The 25515-nt window shown below is 27.0% G+C and overlaps 1 protein-coding gene across 2 annotated transcripts in view; it reads left to right on the top strand.

The window, feature by feature from the left end:
• Window positions 1-25515, top strand: part of LOC100167149 — a 195054-nt gene that overhangs the window by 137152 nt on the left and 32387 nt on the right. For both annotated transcript variants that reach the window (XM_029485961.1, XM_029485960.1), the window contains exons 7-9: window positions 9660-10021; window positions 21398-21596; window positions 23837-23973. In XM_029485961.1, the coding sequence (XP_029341821.1) occupies window positions 9660-10021; window positions 21398-21596; window positions 23837-23973 (698 nt within the window). The remainder of the gene's footprint in view (window positions 1-9659; window positions 10022-21397; window positions 21597-23836; window positions 23974-25515) is intronic.

Raw genomic sequence — 25515 nt, 5'->3', positions numbered from 1 at the left:
AGAAAAATTTTTTGTTATAATATAATATTATTATCATGAATTTGTTATTTCATGTATAAATGTATAATATTAACTATTATAGTACATAATATTTATACATACTTCGACACTGTTATCAAAAGTTACGACAATGTTCATGGAACGATAGACCGATGTCGACGAAAACCGAAGAGTGCCGAGAGGCTAGTAATATTTAGCCTCAGACGAGTCGGACGGCCGTACTATTATAAAAATATATATCATGATAGTGGGGGAGTCAGAATATTATTAGTAAATGAGGCTGATCAATTTGGGCCTCAGAGTTTGTCAACATTATCCATTAGTCATTTGTCGAAACGACGTGATTTCCACTAATAGAAAAAGGACAGGAGAGGTTGTCATCATGTCGTTCAGTGTAAGTACTTACCTATAATACTTTTATCACAAACAAAAGATATTATCGATTGTTATCGAACAAATAATAACGAACATATTATTATTATTCAATTTTCAATTTTGTACTTGTACTAAGACTAATAGAAGTTTTTAAAGAGCCCTACTTGTACTATAGTAGAACCATGGGAGTATTCAATTGATTAATAATTTATTGTTTATCTGCCTCACCCTTCATACGGTTCACGAGCCGCCACTGCAAATACTAGATCCAGTTCTACGTATTTTTTATATTTATGTAAAACCATTTTTAAGAACAAGGTATTATGCTTAATATTAATTTTAATAACTAAGAAACTATACTCATTCGAATTTATAATTAGAGACATCAACATTTTCAAAAAAAATTTCCACTAAATAGTCTACAATAAATAGGAGGGTCCTCATTTGAAAAACAGAAGCTTGTAGCCACAAGACATTCCTTAAGTAGTACAAAAATGTCATGAATTTGAAAATAATATAGTCTATGAGTATATTAAAAAATTTCAAAAATCAGAATTTGAATTAATTCATTATTAAAGGAAAAAATGGGGGTGAGCATGTTTGAGCAAATCACCCTGTATAATGTGTATACATAATATATATATATATTATAAACATTTATATAAAAATATATATAAATTTGTTTTGGTACAAAAACAAACCTGGAGAGTTAATAGGACGTTTAACCAAAGACACGTATAAAAACATAAAGGGGAGACAGAACCGTACTAATAACTTCTAAATAGGTGCAATAACACCTTTGAAAATTATATTATATTTAAATTTAATTGCATAGTTGTATTTAAAATATTATATGCCACATAATTATGTGTGCTTAAAAAATTTCCCAGTACCTACATAAATGGAACAAAACCATATAGTTGTTTTAAGTTCCAAAATATAAAACTTGCAAGGCATGTTGCAATAAAGTAAAAAGTTTGTAATTACTCTATCAAATTATATATATTGTTTATAAAATGATTGTGAAACATTTACTTAGAATGAAAAGTAATAAGAATAAAACAATAAGCATATGATATTTTTTTGTATACCTATAATATTTGTAACAGGAACCTTTCTAACTATTTTTAATTGCATAAAAATAAAATAATAAAATAATATAAATACATGTTAAACTAATGCTATAATGTATTAAACAATGTAAGATATATTGTAAAAAATATGATGTACCTATCCAGGGGCGGATTTACCCATAGGCCACCAAGGCACTGGCCTAGGGCGCAATAGTTTTGAGGGCGCAATTTTTCAGTTAATTTTTACTGGAATTAATTATGGAAATCAGGTGTATTGATAAAGTAATTAATAATAATAAATATTGCGACGACGCGCGACGCTGGCACTGTCGCCCGTCTCCTGTATAATGCATACTGCTCAGAAATCTGCTAATCGATTACGATTATGGATACTAGAGTGCTCATCACCAAATCATAAATAACTTTGCTACAGATAAATCAAGGCACAAAATGATTTAATTATTGTACATGTATACAAATGTACCTATGCAAAATTGTATTAATATTTATTTGTTTATTCGGTATGTATAAATACCTAAATACAATTTTTATAGTTTTGTTTTATTTCATGGAACATTACTTCCCCCCCCCTCCGTGGGAGCACGCCAATCTACGGGGGACTAGTGTTGTAATGCCTAGGGACGGAAAAATGGTAAGTCCGCCCCTGTACCTACCACGAATAAGATTCGGTCCAAACAGTGTTATCACGCACTCACGCAGTTTAAATGTGGCTTCGGATTAACGAAAATTTAAAGAAAAGTATTAACAAATAACAATCATCAACCTATAACTAGGTAGTTAAATAATTTTAAACACATATTTTATGGTAAATTAAAACAGTTTGAATTCATATCCAATAAATTTACGAGTGTATTTATTTTTAATTTCTAAATATTAAAAACAATTAGTGATCGAATGCATATTTTTGTGTTAGTTGGTATTTGAGCAGAAACAATGTTAATGGTTATGGATAACAATTATTGACATAATATTATGGTCAAAGAATAAAAAAAACATCAAATATTTTCTTTTATCTTCACTCAATGTTAAAGGAATACCTTGTCATTTACAATATGGTTTTGATTGTTTTACGGAATTACTCGTCAGCTTTCCCCAACATAATTTAATAGGTTGACAATCATTAAATTATCAGACTATCTACATATACATGCACATGTTGTACCTATTATTATGATTAATTTTAATTGAAACTTACATTTGTGAACAATACATTATCATCTCACTCCACACCGCAGGTAATCGGTATTCTTGCCAAATTATAATACTAAATATTAAATTATACCAGATGGCAATTGATAACCATCTATGTATGATGGGTAAAATGTAGTTAAGAGAAAAGTGGATTAGTTAATTTAGTTAACAGTTATATAATGTGGCCAAAAATATTCTACAACTAATGCAGAAGAAAGTTTTAAAATTCGTTAAGCAAAAGAGAATTCTACATTAAGTTATCATATGATTAAAGAACAAATTAATTTAAATAAGTCTGTGAAACAATTGTTTGGTGATTAAAAAATGCTAATTTACAGAGCTGTACGTACATCAAGAAAAAGCCTCTCCATTATAACTTAGCAAAAAAGTTTTGTATTTTATAAAAACAAATATGTTGACATTCTCTGTTATACTTTTAAAACAATATAATTTAGAATTGTACAAGTAAATTTGAATATCTTTTGTCACAAAGAAAAAACAAAAATATATGGAATAAATCAAATAAAACTTATATTTAACGTGTATTATGGGTTATAATATTATTCCGAGTCTGTTGTCATCTGAGACGTTTTTCCTGTATAGTGGACACTGTACAGCAATTACTAATTGAAGATAATTGTATCATAAATGATGACTTTTAGAACTATTCAATGTGAAAACATTTTGAAGACTCGATTATGCTGAAGTTGTATTTTTGAAACTCCAATACAACAATTTGGTTTTTTATCATTGATGTTTATGAACTCAAAATATAATTTATTTATCAACAAAATAAATAAATTAAGTTTAGTAAAATAATAATAAATCTTTTTTTTCAATAGTTGATTACTTTAAAATTGTAAATGTTATTGCACCCAGCTATAGTATAAACAATAAACTTTCATTAAGTACCTACCATTAAAACAATATTTACACATAGTTTTAGACGGTTTAGTGTATATCCTAAATATATATTATCTAAACTTCAAAAATGAATCCTAATATAGAGTAATTGCCAAGATAAATAAAGAGTAATATAGCCACGTATAGGTGGGCTATTATCGAAAGTGTTTTGAAGAGTTTGTCGTACTTAACAGTGTCATTAGCATTCATTTATAAATTATAATTAATATATTTTGAGCTTTTAGAATTAAATTTTTGCAATTACCATAACTTGATTCTGAATAATTAAAAAATTGTTTTTAATTCATTCACTGATTCAAATTAGTTTAACCAAAACAATTGTTATTCATGTAAATGACTTGTTATGCCGTAATATTATTATATATTATGTCATAATATCAAACAATACACGAAAAACTTAGGGCTTTATATATTATGATCTATCGTTGACTCAACAATTAACTATTAAGTTCAATTATATAACTTACTATTACTTCTATTATCTATTTACTCTTACTTCACTTGTTTGTTAAATATGAAAAATGTCTCATGTCTATTATACTTGAAACATTAATACAAGGTAGTACCTATACTACATCAACCTGAGTGAAGGCTTTTTCGAGTCCTACTATTATACTATTTAAATTTTAAACATTTTCTATTCATACATTTTATTGATGGAGGACAATTTACCTATAGGTAGTTGAATAATATTATTTCCTTATTGGCTGTAAAACTCCGTTTACAAAACATTATACATATTATACATGTGTAGTAAATAACAGATACAATAAAAATTATAGCATGTACGAATAATATTAATATTCGTATTCAATTAATATAACAAAATATATATGTGGTAGGTACCTATATAATTTTACATCTATAGGTAGAATTAACTATTAACTAAAATTAATATCCATATTATTTCCTATAGCCATCAGTATATTCGCAGGAGATGATTTTAAGTATGTTTTAGAAGTAATATTAATTAAGAAACTTTCACGATTTCTGATGGATTAGGTATTAATTCGAAAATTGAATCGTTCCAAAAAATAAGGGTTATAGAGTTATTTAATAGTTCCAACAAAAATTAATAATGAAGGTTACCTACTTCTACTTAACGATTGTATATTGAAATATAATAACACTCCATTATAATCTAAATGTCATAGACGTTCAACTTTTTTTTTTTAATGCTAAAAAACGAAGAAAACGATTCTGAAGAGTTTCAAGATTCTGAGTTACACCTATGTTATTTGAATAGATACCAAAGAAGGGATTCTAATTGGGATTTGACAAATGCAAAATATATATTTTATAAGGCATTCAAATTATTAAAATTTGTACAAGTACGTGTAATGAAAACAAGATTTTGAAAATCTTTATTAGTTATTTTATCATTTATCAGTGTATCTATTAAAAATGTTTCAATGATTTTAGTCCCACATATATTTTTGAACATTTAGTAGTTGCTTACAGTTCTTTGGTTAATAATATATTATGTATAGAAGAATAGGTACTCACCTTAAATATATTCATCGTACCTCGTGACCACCATTATACTTTGTTGCCTACCTACGCAGATACGCTAAAATGTATATTTTTTTAATAAATATACAATGCATATTATACACTCCTATTATAGATGTATATTGTCGTAGTATTTATTATTTATGATTTTGTTCAAATAAATATCTATTTCTCGTTAAATGCGTTGAATATTCTAATACTATACTTGATTTCATAGATTTAATAAGTTTCATATTGTCATATTGAACATTTGAACAGAGTATTTATTACGTATTATTCAAATGTGTTTACCGTTTTAGTAATGTAAATTTGAATATTTTAGCACATTCAATTTGATTAGGCAATATATAACATTAATAATTATTGATTATATGCCAATGTACACTCACCAATAAATCATATAAACAAGGAACATTATAGTAGAGTGTGCATTTCAATGACTGATAATTTTTATTACATATTAAAATAATATAATATTGACCTTTAGTTATTTGAAAATGATAGCGGTTTATTGTCAAGCACACATAATCAATGGTTTTTTTTTTTATTCCAAATAACAAACTTTTATTTTCTTAGTGAAAGTTTATTTGTTTCAATGTCGATTTGTTATATTTTGTCCACAGTTATAAAACACTGGTATTTTATGATTTTAATAAACGATACCTAAAATAATATAAAAACAAAAAAAAAGGTCAATGAGGGATCAACCTCATCATCCCTTCCACCATAATACGACTGTGCTTTTCAGAATCTAAAATTTCTGAATTATTATGTATTGGAAATTATGAAGTGCTGGAATAAATATATTTGAATTTCAAGTTAATAGAACCATGCATATTTAGTTTTTTCATAGCACATAATACATAAAATATTATATTATAATATATTGTATTGATATATTGAATAGTCAATGAGATGAATACAAAAATACTAAATTATGCATTTAATATTAAGGAACGAAATATCGAATCCATGTAGGCATGCAAAACTTTCATATTTTCAGATGCACCTCACATTTTCACCAGCCCGAATATTTTTTTTTAAATATAAATATAATTTTTTCTGATAATAATACAATTTATTGCACAAAATATATAAACACACACCACATAATATTTCCATTTTTCCAGTTACAACATGAAATACTTTTTAAATAATATTAATTCTACCTAAATTTTATGGTTTTAAATTTGTATTATTTCTCGGATGTAAACTTCAACAGGTACCCATGTCCCATGTACCTATTTTTATTAAACGGTGAAAATTAATTTATATTAAAACAACACTGTAATGTTATTTTAATCCACACGTGTGCAATATTTTTTTCCCTGAATCCGAAACTAAATTGCAAACAGATTTATGTTGATTATTATGTATTATTTTCTATATCCCTCGACCCACATCATTTTTAAATCAGTTCTTAATTCTTAGTTTTGGGATACGTTTAAAAACTACACTTTTCAATATACATTGATGTATCTATGATATATAAAAATGAAAATAGCAGTGTGGTTTTAAGTGCTTGAATCTAGAAAAAAATTATTCGGATATTTAGCCATACTGCAGTATACCAACATGTAAAGTTCATATAAGTGGCGTATAAGATTCAAAATTTAAACTTATGGCAGTAAATTTCTTTATGTCGACGTAAAAGATAAAAATGTATAATAATATTCTCCATTTAAATTTTGCAAAATGTTCCGTATTAATTTGTTTCCTTTCGTGTAGTTTACATTGCTTGTAAAATACTTAATAAGCTGATAGTTTTATGAATCGTAATAGTTAAGAATCCAATAACGCCTTATACGTCATAATAATTTTTACTAAAAAGTGTGTGCTGCATGTAGTTGTAATATGAACGAGTTTCAACTGTTTTGTTAGAACATAAAAGTAGCCAGTAGGTAGGTATTATATAGTTAAAAATTATTAACTTTAATTTTTAAGTTCTCGACATTCTGGTGTCTAAGTCAATAACAACTGACAAGTGACAAATAATAAAAACAAAATATGAATTAAAAATCCATTACCTACTTGTGTATTTAAATCAAAATATTACAATATTACAATTATTGATTTATCATTTAAACTAGTACGTTATTACGGGTTCTAAAAGTTATACGAGAAATCTGTTATAAGGACATTAATTATTAGCATTATAATATACATCAGTAAACTATAATAATATGTCAATATATATTAAGGGCGTCGGAGTCAGTGCTTTTTTAGTAAAAAAACATGTCTTACAGGAAAACTTTTACGCCTTATATTTTACTATTTTAGTCGGATTTGTTAATATTTAATTTTATTTAAAAGAAGAGAACATTCTGTAAGTCGGATTAAAACCCGATTTTTAAAATTGTATAATTATAGAAGCTAAAATATGTATTTTTATTACAATATTTGTTTTTTGTCAGACGTGTTTTTCTAGCACTATATAAAGTAAAATGAAAATCCAGGCTTTGATCTCACCTGAAAAAAGTTCTCATATTTCAGATAAAAAAAATTATCAAAATTCGACACATTAATGAGGCATGAAATTTTTTTCTGCGAAGTCTTTTTTGTTGATATAATACAACCCTATCAACCCCCCCCCCCCCTTCCCACACAAAAAAATAGATATCGGGCAGTAGATTAGTGGAAAAGGATTATAATAATTAAGGTAATAACAAAAATATAAAATATAATTTTCAATAAATTGCTGAAAATTGAGAAAACCGGCACCGACACCCTTAACAGTAAAATACCTATATTTTTTTTTCAAGCATCATAGATTAAAACATCATAGATCCATCAATTTGAAAACATTTTGAAAATTTTCGTTTATACTTAAATATTACTATATCAGTATAAAATAAAAATAATCCAATACAAAAACACAAACATTTCCGTTCTTTATCTTAATAACATAACTTTGTGTATATTATATATTATGCATATATTATTATATATTATTATTTGTAATTATAAATGTTTTCAATAAAATTAATAATTTTAAATTACAAATTGACAATTGTTATGTTTTAATGTTACCTATATAACTTATAATATATATGAAGGTCATGCACTCATCTTCACGTATTATGATATTCAATTGGTATACGATATAAAAAAAAATATATTTGTTAAATTATTAATTTGAGATAAGTATAGTTTAAATTAGTAAATAATAGTAAAGTAAAAGTAAAATGGTATACAGTGTACATTATGATAAAATTTCAAAAAATTGTTTTTTATAATTTATAAATTAGAAACTAGAAAGACACTTTCACTCTTTATGTGATTTACATACTAATTTAAAAAAAATAGATTAACTTTTTTTAAACTGAGTTAAGTTAATATTATTTTCTATATTAACTTTTAACTTATCGATATTGTGTCCTCTTAACTTAACTTAACTTGAGTTAATTATTTTCATTAACTTGCCCACCTTTGGATTTGACCCCACTCACATATTACCATAATATTATAATATTATATTCTTGAAATATAAAACCAAAACTGTAATCCTCAGTATAATTATTAATAAGTAATAATAATACAAATTCTTAAATAATAATATTCATAATGCTTTATGGGAGTGTTGGCAACGCTTTTTGCTTATGGAAAATGATATAACTGTGCAGAACGAAATATGTGTAAAATAACGGCTACATAAAGGTACACCAAGCCTAACGTGGTAACTATTCCAATATTATAGAATATTGACGAACCGACCTATTCAGCTGCATATTTACTGTTAACCTATATATTTTTTTGAACTTATAAAAAACAGAATATTACTATATAATACTGTTAATTTGTCATTTTGTTTCACTATCTGTATAATAATGTTGTATGCAAATTAAAAACTATATACAAATAATTTCAATGTTGGTAATTGTCGACAGTATTTTCGATTATTGTTTGGTAGACAGTATTTGCAGGTGATTTTACTTATCGTTGTGTGGTAAATTGTGATTCATAATTATTGTGATTATCGTTAACGGCACACGGCGTGGAGCGTCGGCCAATGCTGATAACATTCATCGTATTATTCTACTTATAAATCTATCCTCTTCGGTTACACTTATATATCTCAGAATAATAATATATCTTTCGTAAATAAAAAACTGACTGAAATTTAGTTTTTATATTTTATTGGGGATTATAAAAATAAATATTATTTAAGATAACACCGCCCTCTAAAAAAAAATTGTGTATTAAAATATACGCCACATCGTATTTTTCCAAGTGCTATACCTAATATAATCACTTTGGATTCATTGTACCTACCTGTTTGATAATTATTTCATATTATACAATACAGCCAAATGTTCAATACTACTATGAGCCGACATTCATGAACTCCTTCAACCGTAATAAATTGATGTACTTATTGTATTCATATTTTGTAAATATTGATTTTTCTTCGTTCTTTGTACATTTTTGGTATATATTTTATTCTACGATTAGTAACAATATTGTCTCGTATATACATTTGATACATGGGTATGGATACAAAAAAAAAATTCAACTTATATTTTTATCGTTGTTGAATAACTTAACTAATATTTTTTTTTACAGTGAAACCCACCGAAGTGCAAATCATATCAATAAAAGGATACGCAAACCATTTGAAAAGTAATGAAAGCCATGTGATTGAGAAAAATGAAGTGTTCGCGTCGGAGGATACAGTTGGTCACAAGAAATATACAATTAGAGCCGATCGGGTGTATCAAGCCGAGTGCCGTTCGAAAGGATCTCGACCATTGGCTACAATCGAATGGTATCTATTAAAAAAAAATCAACGCTTTAACGTTGGTCAATCGATAAATTCTACTCGTACGATGGATGCATCGTCCCTGATGGTCTTATTGGGAGAAAAACGAGGTGGTGCGACGGCGAATTTAGAAAGTACAATCTCCGGCGTGGTGGAAACACATCAAGTAAGTAATACGTTCCTTATTTTTACGATTATTATACAATAGAACGAATTATACATTGAGCTCAATAGAATGTTATATAATATATATATATATCCATGGCCAACCCGTGTGCAAGATTCTTCGTGGAGGGGGTTAGGAAAAAAAATTTATAAGATAAATACATAAATTATTAATAAATAATATTATATTAATATTCATTTTTTTAATCATACTCAAATTGTTTACATTAATAGGTTAGAGTGGTTATAGACCACACATTTAGGAGTTTTGCAGAAGTACACTTGCTTTTAATTTGATAAAACCAATAACGGTTTATGACCTAGATGCAGAAAAAAGGCTTTGTGGGAGGGGTTCACAGAACGAGCCCCCCTCCCCCCACTATTGTGCACGTGCCTGTAAATGGTTACAATATGATGGATACACTGAACTAGAATAGAGCCATCACTAATACTTTTTTTTATAATCATTATTATGTCAGTGAGCATACACGATACACCTACACCTAATTGTCTAAAATTGAAATGTGTCTCTTGTGTGAATGGAATATTGTTATAAAATACGCTTTAATGATAATTATATGTTGTATTTCCACAATAACAATGATTGAAACTAAGACATTTCTTATAACCACTCAACCTTATATTTTGCACACAAAACGCATAATTACTATTTACTATTATAATTGTATCAATGAAAAAAATAGGACTAAAAGTATTTCAATATAATGCGACGAAAATGTCTAAATTGCATAATATGCCTGTAAAACACAATTAATTGTATTATATTGGACACCAATAAACTTCAAAAGCACCTTTCAATTATATTTTTGAATATTTAATGACAAGCCGTAGTACAGTACATTTTTAATAAAATCAAATTCTCAAAATAACAATGTCTTGGTTAAGCCTGTAACATTATTTTTATTTTTAATTCGTATATATAAATATGACATAATTATTATAATATGCCTATTTCAAAGAATTATTTTTACTAGAGTGTTGTACAAATATTTTTACTTAGTTATGGAGTTAATTAATGGGATATTACCTTATTATGTAATGTAATATATAAATGTAATTAATTGTCAAGTATACATTTTAATTATGTTTATAATGATTATGTATATACATTTTAGTTAAATAACTATTAAACACTTAAGTACCTAATATTTGATTGCAAATTAAAAAAAATATGTTTAAATAAATTAAAGAAGACATACCTACATTTATCAGTTATGATTTGTGCGTGGATTATATAGTACCTATCCTAAAAAAACAGGAAAATGTCTTTAAACAATAGGTACGACTTGATGCACTAATAATACTACAAAACTTTAAAATATGCCTTTAATAACTGTTTTGAACATAATGTTAAATAAAAACATAATTGAAAAAAAATCTATTTCTATTACAATTAATAACAGAATGTCTGATAAGTATACTCTGTCACTATAGGCAACCTGTTAGACAGGCAGACCGCTATGTATTTTATAATTAAAAGTTGTTCTCTCTCTGTACGTAATTTGGCACTATCACCATTCTTCTTAGCTTATGGTATTCACGAAAATGTATCATTTACATTTATGTTTAACGTATAGGTATATTATTTAATTGATTCTATATGAATTACCATGTAGTTACCTATACTTAATTGTCGACAAAAAGATTTGTAAGGGGTAATATTATACCTACACTTTGACAAACTGCCGTTTTTTATTGATTTTTTGTCTTTTGATATAGGTTCTAATCATATTAAATTGCGAAATAATTATCATAAAATCTATCATCAGTTTTAAATGATATAAATACAATGATGAGCTGTTTAAATATATATAGACAATTTAAAATATGTAAATTAATTTTAATTATGAATTTCATTAAGCGTTAGGTAATAATTGTAAGCAATATATAATGTATGTATAAATGTAGATAGTATCCATTGAAAATATTACGTTTTTGATAGAAATTATTTTTATTATAAAATGCTATCGCGCATCAATCCCTACCGCCATTGAAAACTGCCAGTACCTACCAATGCAAAAACCGGAGTATAAAAAGCATTGACATTTGAAACATATTATATATTTTCTAAAATAATTATGGAAATTCAAGGAATAATAATTTTAAAAAAAATTGTTTTCTGTATTTTAATCCTAAAGGGAATTTATCCTTTATGATTTAACATAGAAAAGCACAGAAAGATAGATATGCCATGTGCATGTACTATTTACAAATTAATATTATATGACATATTTTATTTTATCGATTGTTACAAAATACAGAATGTTTACCCAATACAACCACTTCCATATCTAGAATTACTATTATTATTATTATCATTATTGTTCTATTATAAACACACAGTTCTAGCTAATGAATAATGATCAAAAACAATAGCGGACCACTATAACTCAGTTAATTCATCAATTAATGTATTTCAGCATCATCGCCGATATTTGTATTTGTTCTAAAAATTAAGTTTGCCTCTCTGACACAATACTATGCAGTTTGACAACAATGACTATTATTTCGATTTTATTTGTAAATGACAAAATACAGCTACCAGTTTCCCAAAACATATTTTAAATATTCATTTATCGTAACAAAAAAAAAAAAAAATACAAAGCAGTATAATATATTGAGTAGGTGCTGATATAAATAATTATTTTACAATAACGATCATAACAAGTGAAACATATTACGTACTTAGTTGACTTTTAGCATGAATAACACTATTATTGGTTAAACTAGGTTAGGTATACATTATTTTAGAAAAATGTAAAATTATGTAGGCATTAGGCAGTAGTTATACATTCAACATTGCTATTTAACCAACATACAATAATTTATATTGCTCTCACTAATAAAATAGAATATTATAATATATTAAGCTGTTGATGAGTAAACTCATTAAGTTTACACGTCAACAGTTTTATGGTTTACCTTGACGAGTCACTGTATGGTAATTTCCCGCACTTGATAAAATATTTTAAATGTAATTATTAGGTAAAAATGTAAAATACTACGAAAATATAAGAAACGAGATAGGTGTAAAGTAATTTTGGTTTGAGAGTAGTATTTTAAAACAATGGCAGGACTGGATATATTGTGGTAGGGGAGGGGGCGTCCCCGTGGTCCAGGTATGTAAATGACCCATCAGATTGTCAGCTTGAACAATTATTAAGTGGTAATTTATTATTTTTATGGTGTAAAAATTGAATTATTACATTTTAAGACAAACTGATTAGTATTAACTAAAAGTTCAGATGAAAAAAAATGTATATGTACCTACCTATACAACCTACCATATGGTACTCGTATACCAAACATATGTTCTCAATTGTTATCTGCTTTTAGAATATTTATATATTATGGATTTTGATGTTTTGAAGCTATAATTTTATACTTTGTAATAGATATTACATTTTTAAGCCTTAGGCAGGAAGATATTTAAACTGAACATTTTTTGAATTCTCAAGTAAGTACAAATTTGTTTTTGAAATAGTCTGATAGTCAACAATAGTTGTATCAATTTTTAAATTGTAACCCCGCACAATAATTTTATTAAGATTTCCGCATTGAGAATGTGTATTAGGAGATTGATTTTGAGTGAGTAAAAAATATGCGTAGCACTATAATGATTGTAAATGATTCACCAGATCACGAGACTTCGAACTACGAAGGACAAAACATTTTGACCATTTTTAAATGATAGTACATTTAACGTACTAAACATAGTTCCTTATGAAATAATTAATTTTGTTCATTTACTTCAAAAGAAAATACATAACAGATTTGATTAATAAATACATACCTTGACATTTGTATTTTGACTAATATAATTACTTAGGTATATCGTTATTATACGTTAATCAAATGATGACTCACATGATTGTGTAAATATGCCACCAATTCAACCATATTTCGAATAAACATTACTGTTTGTTCAGACAGATGGTATAATGCATTGGATTTGTAAATATTAATGAGTTTTTCTGTATATACACATAATGTAAAATTCATTATTTTAAGTAATAAAAATGTGTGAATGTATTTTATTGTAGACTGAGAAATCAAGAAGTGCTTGGTTGCATAACAATGGGGTTTTATTTTATCTATGATCATTTGTTTAAGAATAGGGTTAAAAAAAAAGCATAGTGTTATAGACTATATCTATTGAACATTTAAAATTATAAAATGTCTATTCAATATTTCAAAATCTATAACATCAAAGTAAACCGGAAGATTTTTTATCATTATGACATTATGTCATATAAGTAAAAAAAAAATACTTTTATTCTTGGACATTAATAGTTGTTCATATAAACGAAACAATATATTTTACATTAAATCTACGCAAGTAGGTAATATATGGTATTTTATAATACTGCGGAATGCGGATCCATGGATATTTATGATTTAAATTGTCTAAGTAAGGGTGGTAAGGCGATAAAATATATTTTGTTAGCAAAGTTACCAGCTTGCAACATATAAAAAAAAGTACCTCTTCGTTAAAATCTTTTTTTACTCGACTTTCACAATGGGACAATACATATTTGTTTGTCCCATTGAGTTGTTTAATAAGGTATAATTTTTTGCACTTATAAGTTGTTTACATTTGCACATTTGAGGTGCGTTTGTTTATTTTGGGCTTAGTAACACTCGTATCAGTCATACCTACTTAAATTTTTTTTAAATTATAAATTAATAGTTTAATTAAATTAATGAATAACACGTGATATTTTTTTTGAGTGAATACAAATTAAAAGTAGTGTTAACTTAAGTCTATACTACCTCAATTGAGTAATAAATTACTATAATAAAATACTAATGATAATATTTCAAATATATTAGCCATAATTTTTAATACAACACTGGTTTTTGGGCTTAATATAATTTAAAATGTGAAAAGATTTAATTTGTGCATTGGCTATTTTAATGCAGTGCTAAATTGATTTATTAATTAAACTTAGCTTTGAGCGATTATGTGCTATATCATTTAAATATAGCTGCAACCTAAAATTAATAATACGATTTATAAATTCTCTGTATTTAATAGTATTATATTCGGTAATTTATTATCAATCATTGTTATAACTGTTACGTTGGAACTAGGGATAGTAGGGTAGTAATTTCTAAACACAAATATGTTATTGTTCCTGTCACCGTGAACATTCACCGCTACTTTTGTTATCAACGCCAACTATGATCAATTATTTCAAAATATTTTCGCATTTTGAAGTCTAGTGTTATTCCTGTGACCAAGTATAGGAGATGTGGGTGGCAAAAGAATATCAAGAAATTATGTTTTTTTTTTTTTAGGAAAAGCGTAAATACTTAATACTGCGTTGATCAAATTCAGAATAAAAAAAAGTTACTTCATTATAACACTCGCATAGTTCTCATGTTTTAATATACCTATAAATATAATGGAATTATACGAATTTGACATAGCAATATTACTCTATGCTATTATACTTATATATTTAATACTTAGTTTATTATACACAAGTTGTAATCGACGATCTCACCATTACCTATACTTGTTAATCTAGGTTCGCACGAATGCACGATGATAGTGGCAATCGTGACACCAAATATCATGATGAACGATAGTATCATAACGTAACCCCAGGGAGCTAGTTAAAATCACGAACAATAAATAAACAGTGAATATAAAAACGGCGAAATGTTTTGACATCGAAAACAATAATATCGATAAGTAGGAAATTCTTCTCGTAGATGTATTATAAGAAAATTACGTGTGTAATGTTACTTACACGATTACATCTAAATAGAATAATTAAAATTTCATGTAATTTTGTAGGTACTGTTTGTCTTGAATCACGTAATAAAGATAATTGCGCGGTTGGGCAATTACCGAACTTGTAGTCGTCCATATTATAGTCTAAGTCAAACAATCAGTGTTGTACTTGTCATATCCAAGCAGTTATAATATGTATATTAAAATATATTTGTTATATAAAGTGTGTTAAACGATAATGGTAACACAAAATATTTCAAACGCATGGCCCTGAATGTATACGGGTTTTTTTTACCGCATAATAAGGATAAGATATAAAACTTGTTTTAAAAAAAAAATTTCACGCGAGCACAAAACACATTTTTTTTTAAATTGTAGGTACTCCCCATTTTTGAGTTTGGACTTTAATTAAATTAATTTTCTTAGACAACTTTGACTTATAAAGTTTTTTTCTCATCTTTTTTTACACTGGTTAGATTGTTTCTCGTTTACCTCCCCCCCACCTCCATTAACTACAACAGTTATGTTAAGTTGTGTATTGCACTGACTAAGATATAATGATTATGTATATGACTTATAATAAATAATAAAAAATAATAATAAGTATTGATTATTGACAAATAAGGAATAAATGATAATATATAATAATATAATATTGTATGATTACAACGTTTATTAGATAAATATACGGCTATAATAAATCGCGTGGGGAAAATATTATATATAACTCGTGTTCAACGAAGTACGTGCAGGATTGTAGAACTTAATAATATACCGGCGATAGTCGTAACCACACACGCTTTCAAGAAAAAAGTCGTCGTTAAAATCTGTACATTTCTATAACACATCAATATGGCACAGTTATCCACAAAATCACACCGTTAAATGCCACTTACGTATAAGTACACTGGTATAATATTCGTTATACATCGATAACGCACGCATACATCTAAAGTTGTATTATTGCTTAGAACCACACACTGGTCATATTATCATCGTTCAATGAAAATTCGTAAAGATAAATCTTTCAGGACTATCCATATAAAATACACTTATGCTTTTGATCTTAAGAAATTAAATGTCTACCTACTACCGAGTATCAACAGGAAACTATCGTAACGGCAATATTAGTGTAGGTACTCGCGTCTCGACTTCACATGATGTAATACGAGTTTCCACAGTCAATAAATGTGCGAAATTTACCATAAGTATCGATATAGGTATATCGACTTTTTAGTAAAAATAATTTAATTCCGAGAATGCTCAAATTCGGCGTTCAATATTAAATCATGACGTAGTGTCGTGGTGCGAAGAACACATTCGGATATAATAATATCATAAGACGTTCATTCATCAAAGGGTTTGTAATGTGTAAACATAACCACGAAGAAAAATAAGTTAAGACAGCTTCAAAAGAAATTCGTTCTGCCGTTAAACGTAAACCACGATTAAATGTACATATAATATGAAAAACCTATGAAAATTACAAAGCAATAATTAAACATGACGTGTTCCGCTGGAGTGCAGATAAATATTGATGCTATACGAGACAGAATAATTATTATACGGAAACGTTTTACGCACTCCACTATACCGATGATAAAGACATTACACATATGATGTGCAAACCAAAAGGAATATCGTTGCGGTTCGTGGGCTCTGTTCGAGACACAATTGGTAGTATCACGAAGAAAAAAATAATAATAATATGATGTTTGCAGAGCAGGTCGGTCCACGGCCGACCTAAAAATCCGAATAAACACGCGATAAACGCACCACCGCGGCCGGAGAGTATTCATCGGATGATCACCGCTTAAAACAAACATGTTTTTCGCTGGCGCGGCACCACGCCGAACGGGTAATGTAAAGTTGTCTAAGCAAAAAGTAAGCATTCGAGAAAATATATAAAGTATTGCGCACAAGTAAGTATAAGTAAAGCGTACGCGCGAGCAAACATCCGGCGAGTGTGGACGTGTGTGCGTATATGTATATACGAGTACGATACGCACCTATATATGTGCACGTGCGCGAGTGTGTGTGTATTGCAGTAAGCTTTCAAACTTTGTATAATATTAAGACAAATACGAACATTTTTAACGAACGAATCAACAGCGGCAGTAGAAATACTACTGTAGTTTTTGGCGAGTTTTACGGGTTGGTGTAAACAAATAATAATAGTAATAACAATAATACTTCTACGGGAAAACTCAGAGGCGGTAGCGAAAAACGTATACAACAAAAGACGAGGGGGCCTGAACAAACAAACCTACTATGCAGCAGCAGCAGCAGCAGAGAAAAACATATATGTATATTCATTGCCCGCTCCTCCTGCCACCTCGTCGAGCCCTGCCTGTGCCTGTGCCGCCGCCCATGTACAGCAGTAGTGAGTGTATATATAACTTTGTTGTGTATTATGTTTGTCGACGGACTGTGAATAAATAAAGAACAAGTTTTTAGAGTTTCTGCGGTGATGGCGACGGGAAAACCGAGTTCGTATTATATACGTGTTTTTATTGTATTTTCATAATATAGTACCAGCGCGCGGCTACGGCGAAGTATATACTTTACTAGCGGTAAAGATAAATACAACTGTATTGTGGTTTAAATTATAAAATAATAATATTTCTATATCACACACGAAATTGAACTTTTCCGTTTATGCATAAAATCTCCAAACAACACTAAAATTATCAATGATTTGACTTTTATTTTTCTTCGGGACAAAACCCATGGGTAACATTTTAATTTTAAAAGTGGGCCACCGTCATCAGATAAAAAAAAAAATAAAAACAAATATTACTTTATTAATAACTTTACTTTTATTCAATTTGAATTCCTTACTTTAACTTTCTTCTCGAAATATTACTCTTGTAAGAAAATCAAGTTATGCTGCATCAAAGGACCGACTACCTACTCGATTTTTTTACAAAAAAATATTTTTCTATTTTATATAATATATACATATATTATATATTATATTTATATTATAAATATCTATGTAATATAGAAGAAATAAATTAATAACCTTACCTAACCATAGAGTTTACATTTTATTCAAATATATTACATATTTGTATTATTATTATTAATAAAATAAAAATATTTTCACTGATTTAAAAAATTCGTATCAATGCAATCTGCTAAAATGAATGGGATATACATCGAAAAAAAAACAAATTCCAAAGCCAAGTGAAATAACACGAACAATACACAAATTGCCTTTCAGCTATAACTCTAGAAAATACCATATAATATTAAACAGATTAAGAACTGGTCATACTAAAATCAAAGGTGGGCAAGTTAATGAAAATAATTAACTCAAGCTAAGTTAAGTTAAGAAGACACAAGATCAATAAGTTAAAAGTTAACAGTTAACAAATTATAAATTTAACTCGATAAGTTAAAAGTTAATATAGACAACAATATTAACTTGACTAAGTTAAAAAAAAATTTTTTTTTTAATAAGTATGTAAATCACATAAAGAGTAAATGTGTCTTTTTAGTTTCTAATTTATAAATTTTAAAAAACAATTTTATTGAACTTTTATCATAATGTACACTGTATACCCTTTTACTTTTACTTTACTATTATTTATTAATTTAAACTATACTCATCTAAAATTAATAATTTAACAAATATATTTTTTATCGTTTAGCAATTGAATGTCATAGGTAATACGTGAAGATGAGTATATGACCTTCATATATATTATAAGTTATATAACATTAAAACATAAAAATTGTCAATTTGTAATTTAAAATTATTAATTTTATAAAAAAAATTTATAATTGAAACTCGCATAATATATAATTTACAACTTAATAAAATATATTAATATACACCAAATTATGTTATCAAGAAAAAGAACAGAAATGTTTGTGTTTTTGTATTTGATTATTTTTATTTTATACTGATATAGTAATATTTACGTATAACCGAAAATTTTCAAAATGATTTTCACTTGATGGATTTTTTTAAAATCAACTGATAAAATCCAAGTTATTTCAACTTTAAATTAAACTAGTTAAGTTAAAATGTTAAAAATAAATTAACTTTTAAACTAGTTATGCCCACCTTTGACTAAAATTACGTTCACGTGTCCTCACAAGCGGAACTCAAGAAACAGTTGAACATATTATTATTATTTAACTACTATCACAGTACGTAATCGTAATGTCTCTATTACGAACAGGAAAGAATAAAAACAAAACACAATACCAATTATATGAAATCATTGGTTCATAAAATATCGAATTGACAAATGGAATTTTAGGAATTCAATATTTAGATATTAAGAGAAAATATAGTAAATAATTGTAAATACAGCTATAGCTGATTGGTTTTGAAGCTTATAAGCTCAAATAAAACAAATATTTAAAAACATTTTCATAAGAAATTAATCGTTTAAAATCGTGTTAATATTGTTACTTCATCAAACTTTATGACAACTATAACAATTTTATAACATATTTAAAAAAAAATTATTGCATTATAATAATATCATACTGTTAATTCATAGCGCATAGGTAATCCAAACATAAATAGGGATATTATGTTGGGATAATATAAATATGCATTCAAAGTTATACTAAGTATAATTCACAAGCATTACAAAAACATTAGGGTAAAGTTTATATAATATTATGTTGTATCTTGTATCATATTAGTCGTATTTATTGTGGTAGGTACCTACAATGTACATTCACAATATGGTTGACACCTGCATATTACAAAATTACCTTCATACTTACAGTATTTTGATGGTTTATTATTTTCTAAGTTCAAGAACATAAGTTTTAATAGCAAAGGAAAAGTTTACGTCGATGAACTTCTTTTGTATGTCATTCAATTTATACTCCTACTATATATTTGAACTTTTAATATGATATTAATTTTGTTCTTCGATATTGTTTCAAAAATATTAAATAATAATTATATTATATAAGCATCAATGGTTAATAGTATATTGTATATGAATAAGTAGCTTTATAAAATGTTAAGTAAAAAAATTTCTTCACAATATCGTTTGGCTTAGTATTTAAAGATAATATAAAAATGTATATTATGTGCGTAGGCAGTACCTAAATCAAAAAAAAATTACTGTCAGTCGTATTAAGTCGCAATATTTGTTAGACAGACGGACTGATGGACAGAGGATTGGTAATTCATTATTTCATAAATCAAACGTGACACATTCCATATTTTAATTTCAATTTAGGTACTCACAATTTAATAACATAATCATAGGTATCAATCAATTCGTTTTACATGTACACATTTTTATATTGCCTATAACGCGACCCTACCTATCTTATGGCCAATATAATTTGCAGTACACGTCAATGTAAATTCAGTAGGTAGTTCCTTTTTATTATTATTTATTATTTTCATCGAATCGTTATTATTATTTTTAAGAATAATATTATAATATTACAAAAGACTAAGGTCTTCTTATTTTATTATTGTTTAGAATTATATTTATGTGTATAAAGTAGGTACCTACTTATATAAGTGTACATTATACTTTAACGAAAACCCAAAAAATGTGTGCTTTATTGATATTAAGTAGGTAGATGCAATGGAATAATATTTTATATTTGTTTTCCATGTAGACACCAGAAATAGTGACAGACAAAGATGAATTGGTCGTGACCACGAGTATTCTAAGTTTCATACTTTGGGGTCCAAAATCTGCAGTTATTAATGAAAATGACGACAACGAATCAACTTTAGTTTGTCATGCATACAATCCGGTCATCAAAACGTTTGACCGCCATTACGTGGAAACCAAAATAACGTTGGATGCTCAATGTAAGTTATTAATAACATAATATTATGTAAAGTACATATCTATAATATAGTATAGTATAGTATAGATATAATAGGCATACCGGAATATAAAATATATATACAATTTACAATTACTTTTAGTGTAATGGAATATAATAAGCAAATAACGTAATACGTACCTATGTAACTGTACTCGTAATGTGTAACTATATATTTTATTGAAAACTTTTATTAAATTTCCTCTATGGTTTTCAAAAATCAATTCTGATATTTTTTTATTTTATAGCTAAGTATCTAATTGTTATGTTTCTTTATACACGAAGTAATCACCAATATGCTCTTCCCTATTTGTTCATTTAACAATGCATTTTTGAATTTTAGGTACTAAAAGACGACATATTTTCAAATTCTTGAATATTTCTGTACTACTTAAGGAGTTTCCTGCAGCTATACAAACTACTGTTTTTCTAATTTAGAATCCCCTCTTTTTACTGTAAATTATTTAGCGCTTTTACGGACAATTTTTCTGAAAATGTTGACGTATTAAAATTAAAATTCGGACGAGTAGTTTTTCAATAAGTTATTAAAATATTTATACTTATTAAAAATAATAATCCTTAAAAATGGTATTAAATTGTATAAAATATATGTTATATTAGATCTAGTGTTTATTATACTTGAACCATTTTTATAAATTATAAATATTGATGGCTTAATATAAATTACTAAAAAATGATATTACGATTGCCACCACAATATTTCCATATCTACCAATCCCATTATCATGGATTTATTATCCTTATTAGGCCCATCCTTATTATCCTTAAAATTAACCGCAGTTTAACTGGCCGAATTTGCCCGGTTAAATATCTGTTATCAGCTGATTAAGCGTAATTGAAGTTTAACCGTAGACGGAAGTTGAACGATTCAAAAACTACTCGTTCGAATTTTGATTTTAACGTCAACATTTTGGTGAAATCAGAAAAATGATCCACTAATTAATAATGTATAGTAGACAATAGCAGAAATCAATTGAAAAACAGGAGTTTGTATCACCACAGGATACTGTATAAAAAACTGCAAGAGTTTAAAAACACTATGGTTTTTAAGTATATTAAGTATTTCAAGATTTTAAGAATCAGGGTTTTAATAAATTATTTATTAAAAAATGCTTGGCGAATTTTTATTTTTATAGGTTTTATTTTTACTATCTGCCAAGTATATTCAGTATTGACATGGTCCTTAGGATTTAATTTTAAAATCCATGTAATTTATAAAGACAATAAGGATACAAATAAATATGACTCTCAAAATTAGTAAAATTGATAAGTAAAAAAAGTAATATGTATATACACTAAATATAATATGAGGTATGAGGTTAGTATCTTAGTTACTTATATAATAATGAATATTGTGCCTAGAGTTATACACAACTCAATAACTTACACCTCCGTACTATGATCGCTTCTAAAATTTTGAATAAACATTGCCTTATACTTAAATAATTTTATGCGTCACTGATATCCTAGAACCTACCAGGTTATCTACTAGTTTTCCTAAGTACACTTGATTGGAATCATCTGATCGGCCAGTTAAAAAAAATGAAATTGATCCATATAGTCTCTAGATTATTATTGATTATTTATTTCACCCAAAATATGCGTATGCAATATTCCCAGCTTAAATCTAAGTATTCACCATAGAAATTGTAGAAATTGTAAAAATATTAAATAATAAATAACGCACAGATATTATAATGTGTGCATATTGTAGTATAACACACTTAAGATAATAATATGGAAATATGCGTTTATAATATTTAGTATAGGAAATAATATTATGTTAATGTGCAAAAGAACAAGTGTGTAAAATGATTATAGCCTTTTGCTTTCATAATCTCAATCGGTAATATACTACTAGTGTAGTATTTTCCTGTATATTATATTATTGTAGTACCTATCTAGTGAAACGTATCTATATGTACCTATATTTTATAAAATAGTTATCTAAGTATATTAAAATCGAATAATAAATTAAATAATATTTTTTTTTTTTTATTATTACATTATAAGTACCTACTATTTTAGGCTAACTATAACATCATTAATTTCATATGCCATATTTATATTGTAATTGTTGAGCCATAATAGTCGATGACTGAAGGCTAATAAAAATAAAAAATAAAAAAAGTAGGTACCTACTATTAGCGCATTTATATTATATATCGTTATTGTTTTGTATTATTGTGTTATTTTTTCAAGACCCTCCGATAGTAGAGTTACGATTTGGAAATCGTATGCTGGACACCGGACGTATTGGTCCTGGAGATGACGTGTATTTCGAATGTGCGGCTCGAGCCAATCCGTCAACTACCATCCGTTACAGTTGGTACCATAACGTGAGTAATCGATCTTACTGGTGTTTATTTGAATTGTACGTTTTGATGTCGAATATATTTTGCCAATAAAGTATAAACGTGTTAATAACAATATAATATAATATCTTCAGATTCTATATTGTATAGGTAGATATTACTGTTTTATACACTTGCCTGTAAACTTTTTCAACTTAATTTAAAATTAAATATAGGTACTGAATTGTGTGCACGTTTTAAACCATCGTCTGGAGTCATTTTAATTTAGTTGAATAATTTTTTTTCTGAATATCGAGACTTAATACGTCATTAGTAGGTACTTCATGTACGATTATTAGCTAATAGTGAAAATAATAATTATTACTGACATAGTATTGAATTTTATTACGTTTCGAAGAAAAAATTAAAAATGAATGAAACTTTTCAAGTTCAAAAAATATATGATAGCAAATCAAATAAATATCAATTTAAATGTAGATAATTATTTCTAATTTCAAAGTTTGAATTGTTATATTCTAAAACGATTCACACTGTAAAACTGTATGATAAAGTTTAAGTTATCTTTCAAAGTTTGAGTAAGTACCTACTTATTAAATAACCACGAATGTAGATTCCCTAAATGTATTCACCATTGTTAGAATATGAAACAACATTAATCATGGATTACAATTTTAAGTAATACATACATTGAGTTATAAATGGTAACAAGGTAAAGATAAGAATAAATAATAATAACATCGATGAGAAATTAATACATTGTATTATAATTTAAATAACGTCCGTGTTTATACATTACAGAAATATGAATAAGACATAAATATGAATAACTGTTTACCTATTTGATTTGTATAATATTTCGATAGCTTAAAACTTCAATTAGGTACCCCCAAAAAAATGTGTGATAAATAAATTAAAAGCTTAGACAAATTAAAATACACCCAATACATATTCACTATAAAAATACCCGACAATTTTATTCTTAAATCAAAACATAATAATTAGAAAAAACAATCATAATATTATGCATTCAAAATTGTATAACATACCATATTAGTCAATAGAGTATCAGTAAAAATAATGATAATGGATGTATTGTTTTTTTTTTAAAAGGACTATGGCTATTATTAACATGTGAACGCTAAAAATATAGTGATGAAATATGATTTAAAGGGTAGGGAAAAATGGATGTCCTCAAACACAAGTATTATTATTTTTCCATGCCCGCGCCGCGCCGCGCCGCCCAAGGTCCTATCGTTGTGGGAAGATTTATTATTTATACCGTAAGAGTAATTTTGTAGTTGTCATCTTTACTATATACTAACAATAATTCTCGGGTGGTAGATATGAAAAGGATCATTTACAAATGAAAAGCATATTATAGAACCATCATCCCATATTATATTATTTGTATTATTGTGAATACACTTGTCTCGCTATCTTTTTTATTTTTATTTTTTCAAGTTCTCATACATGGTTACTATTATATGGGCCAAAACGGTAGAGGGAAATGACAAATCACGTGCTTCGCGTTGATAAATAATATAAAAGTATACACTTAAACAATCA

This window comes from Acyrthosiphon pisum, chromosome X (genome assembly GCF_005508785.2).
Source record: "Acyrthosiphon pisum isolate AL4f chromosome X, pea_aphid_22Mar2018_4r6ur, whole genome shotgun sequence".
NCBI classification, from domain to species: domain Eukaryota; kingdom Metazoa; phylum Arthropoda; class Insecta; order Hemiptera; family Aphididae; genus Acyrthosiphon; species Acyrthosiphon pisum.
The sequence above is the reverse complement of the archived record's forward strand: the minus strand, read 5'-3'. Positions and strand labels throughout refer to the sequence as shown.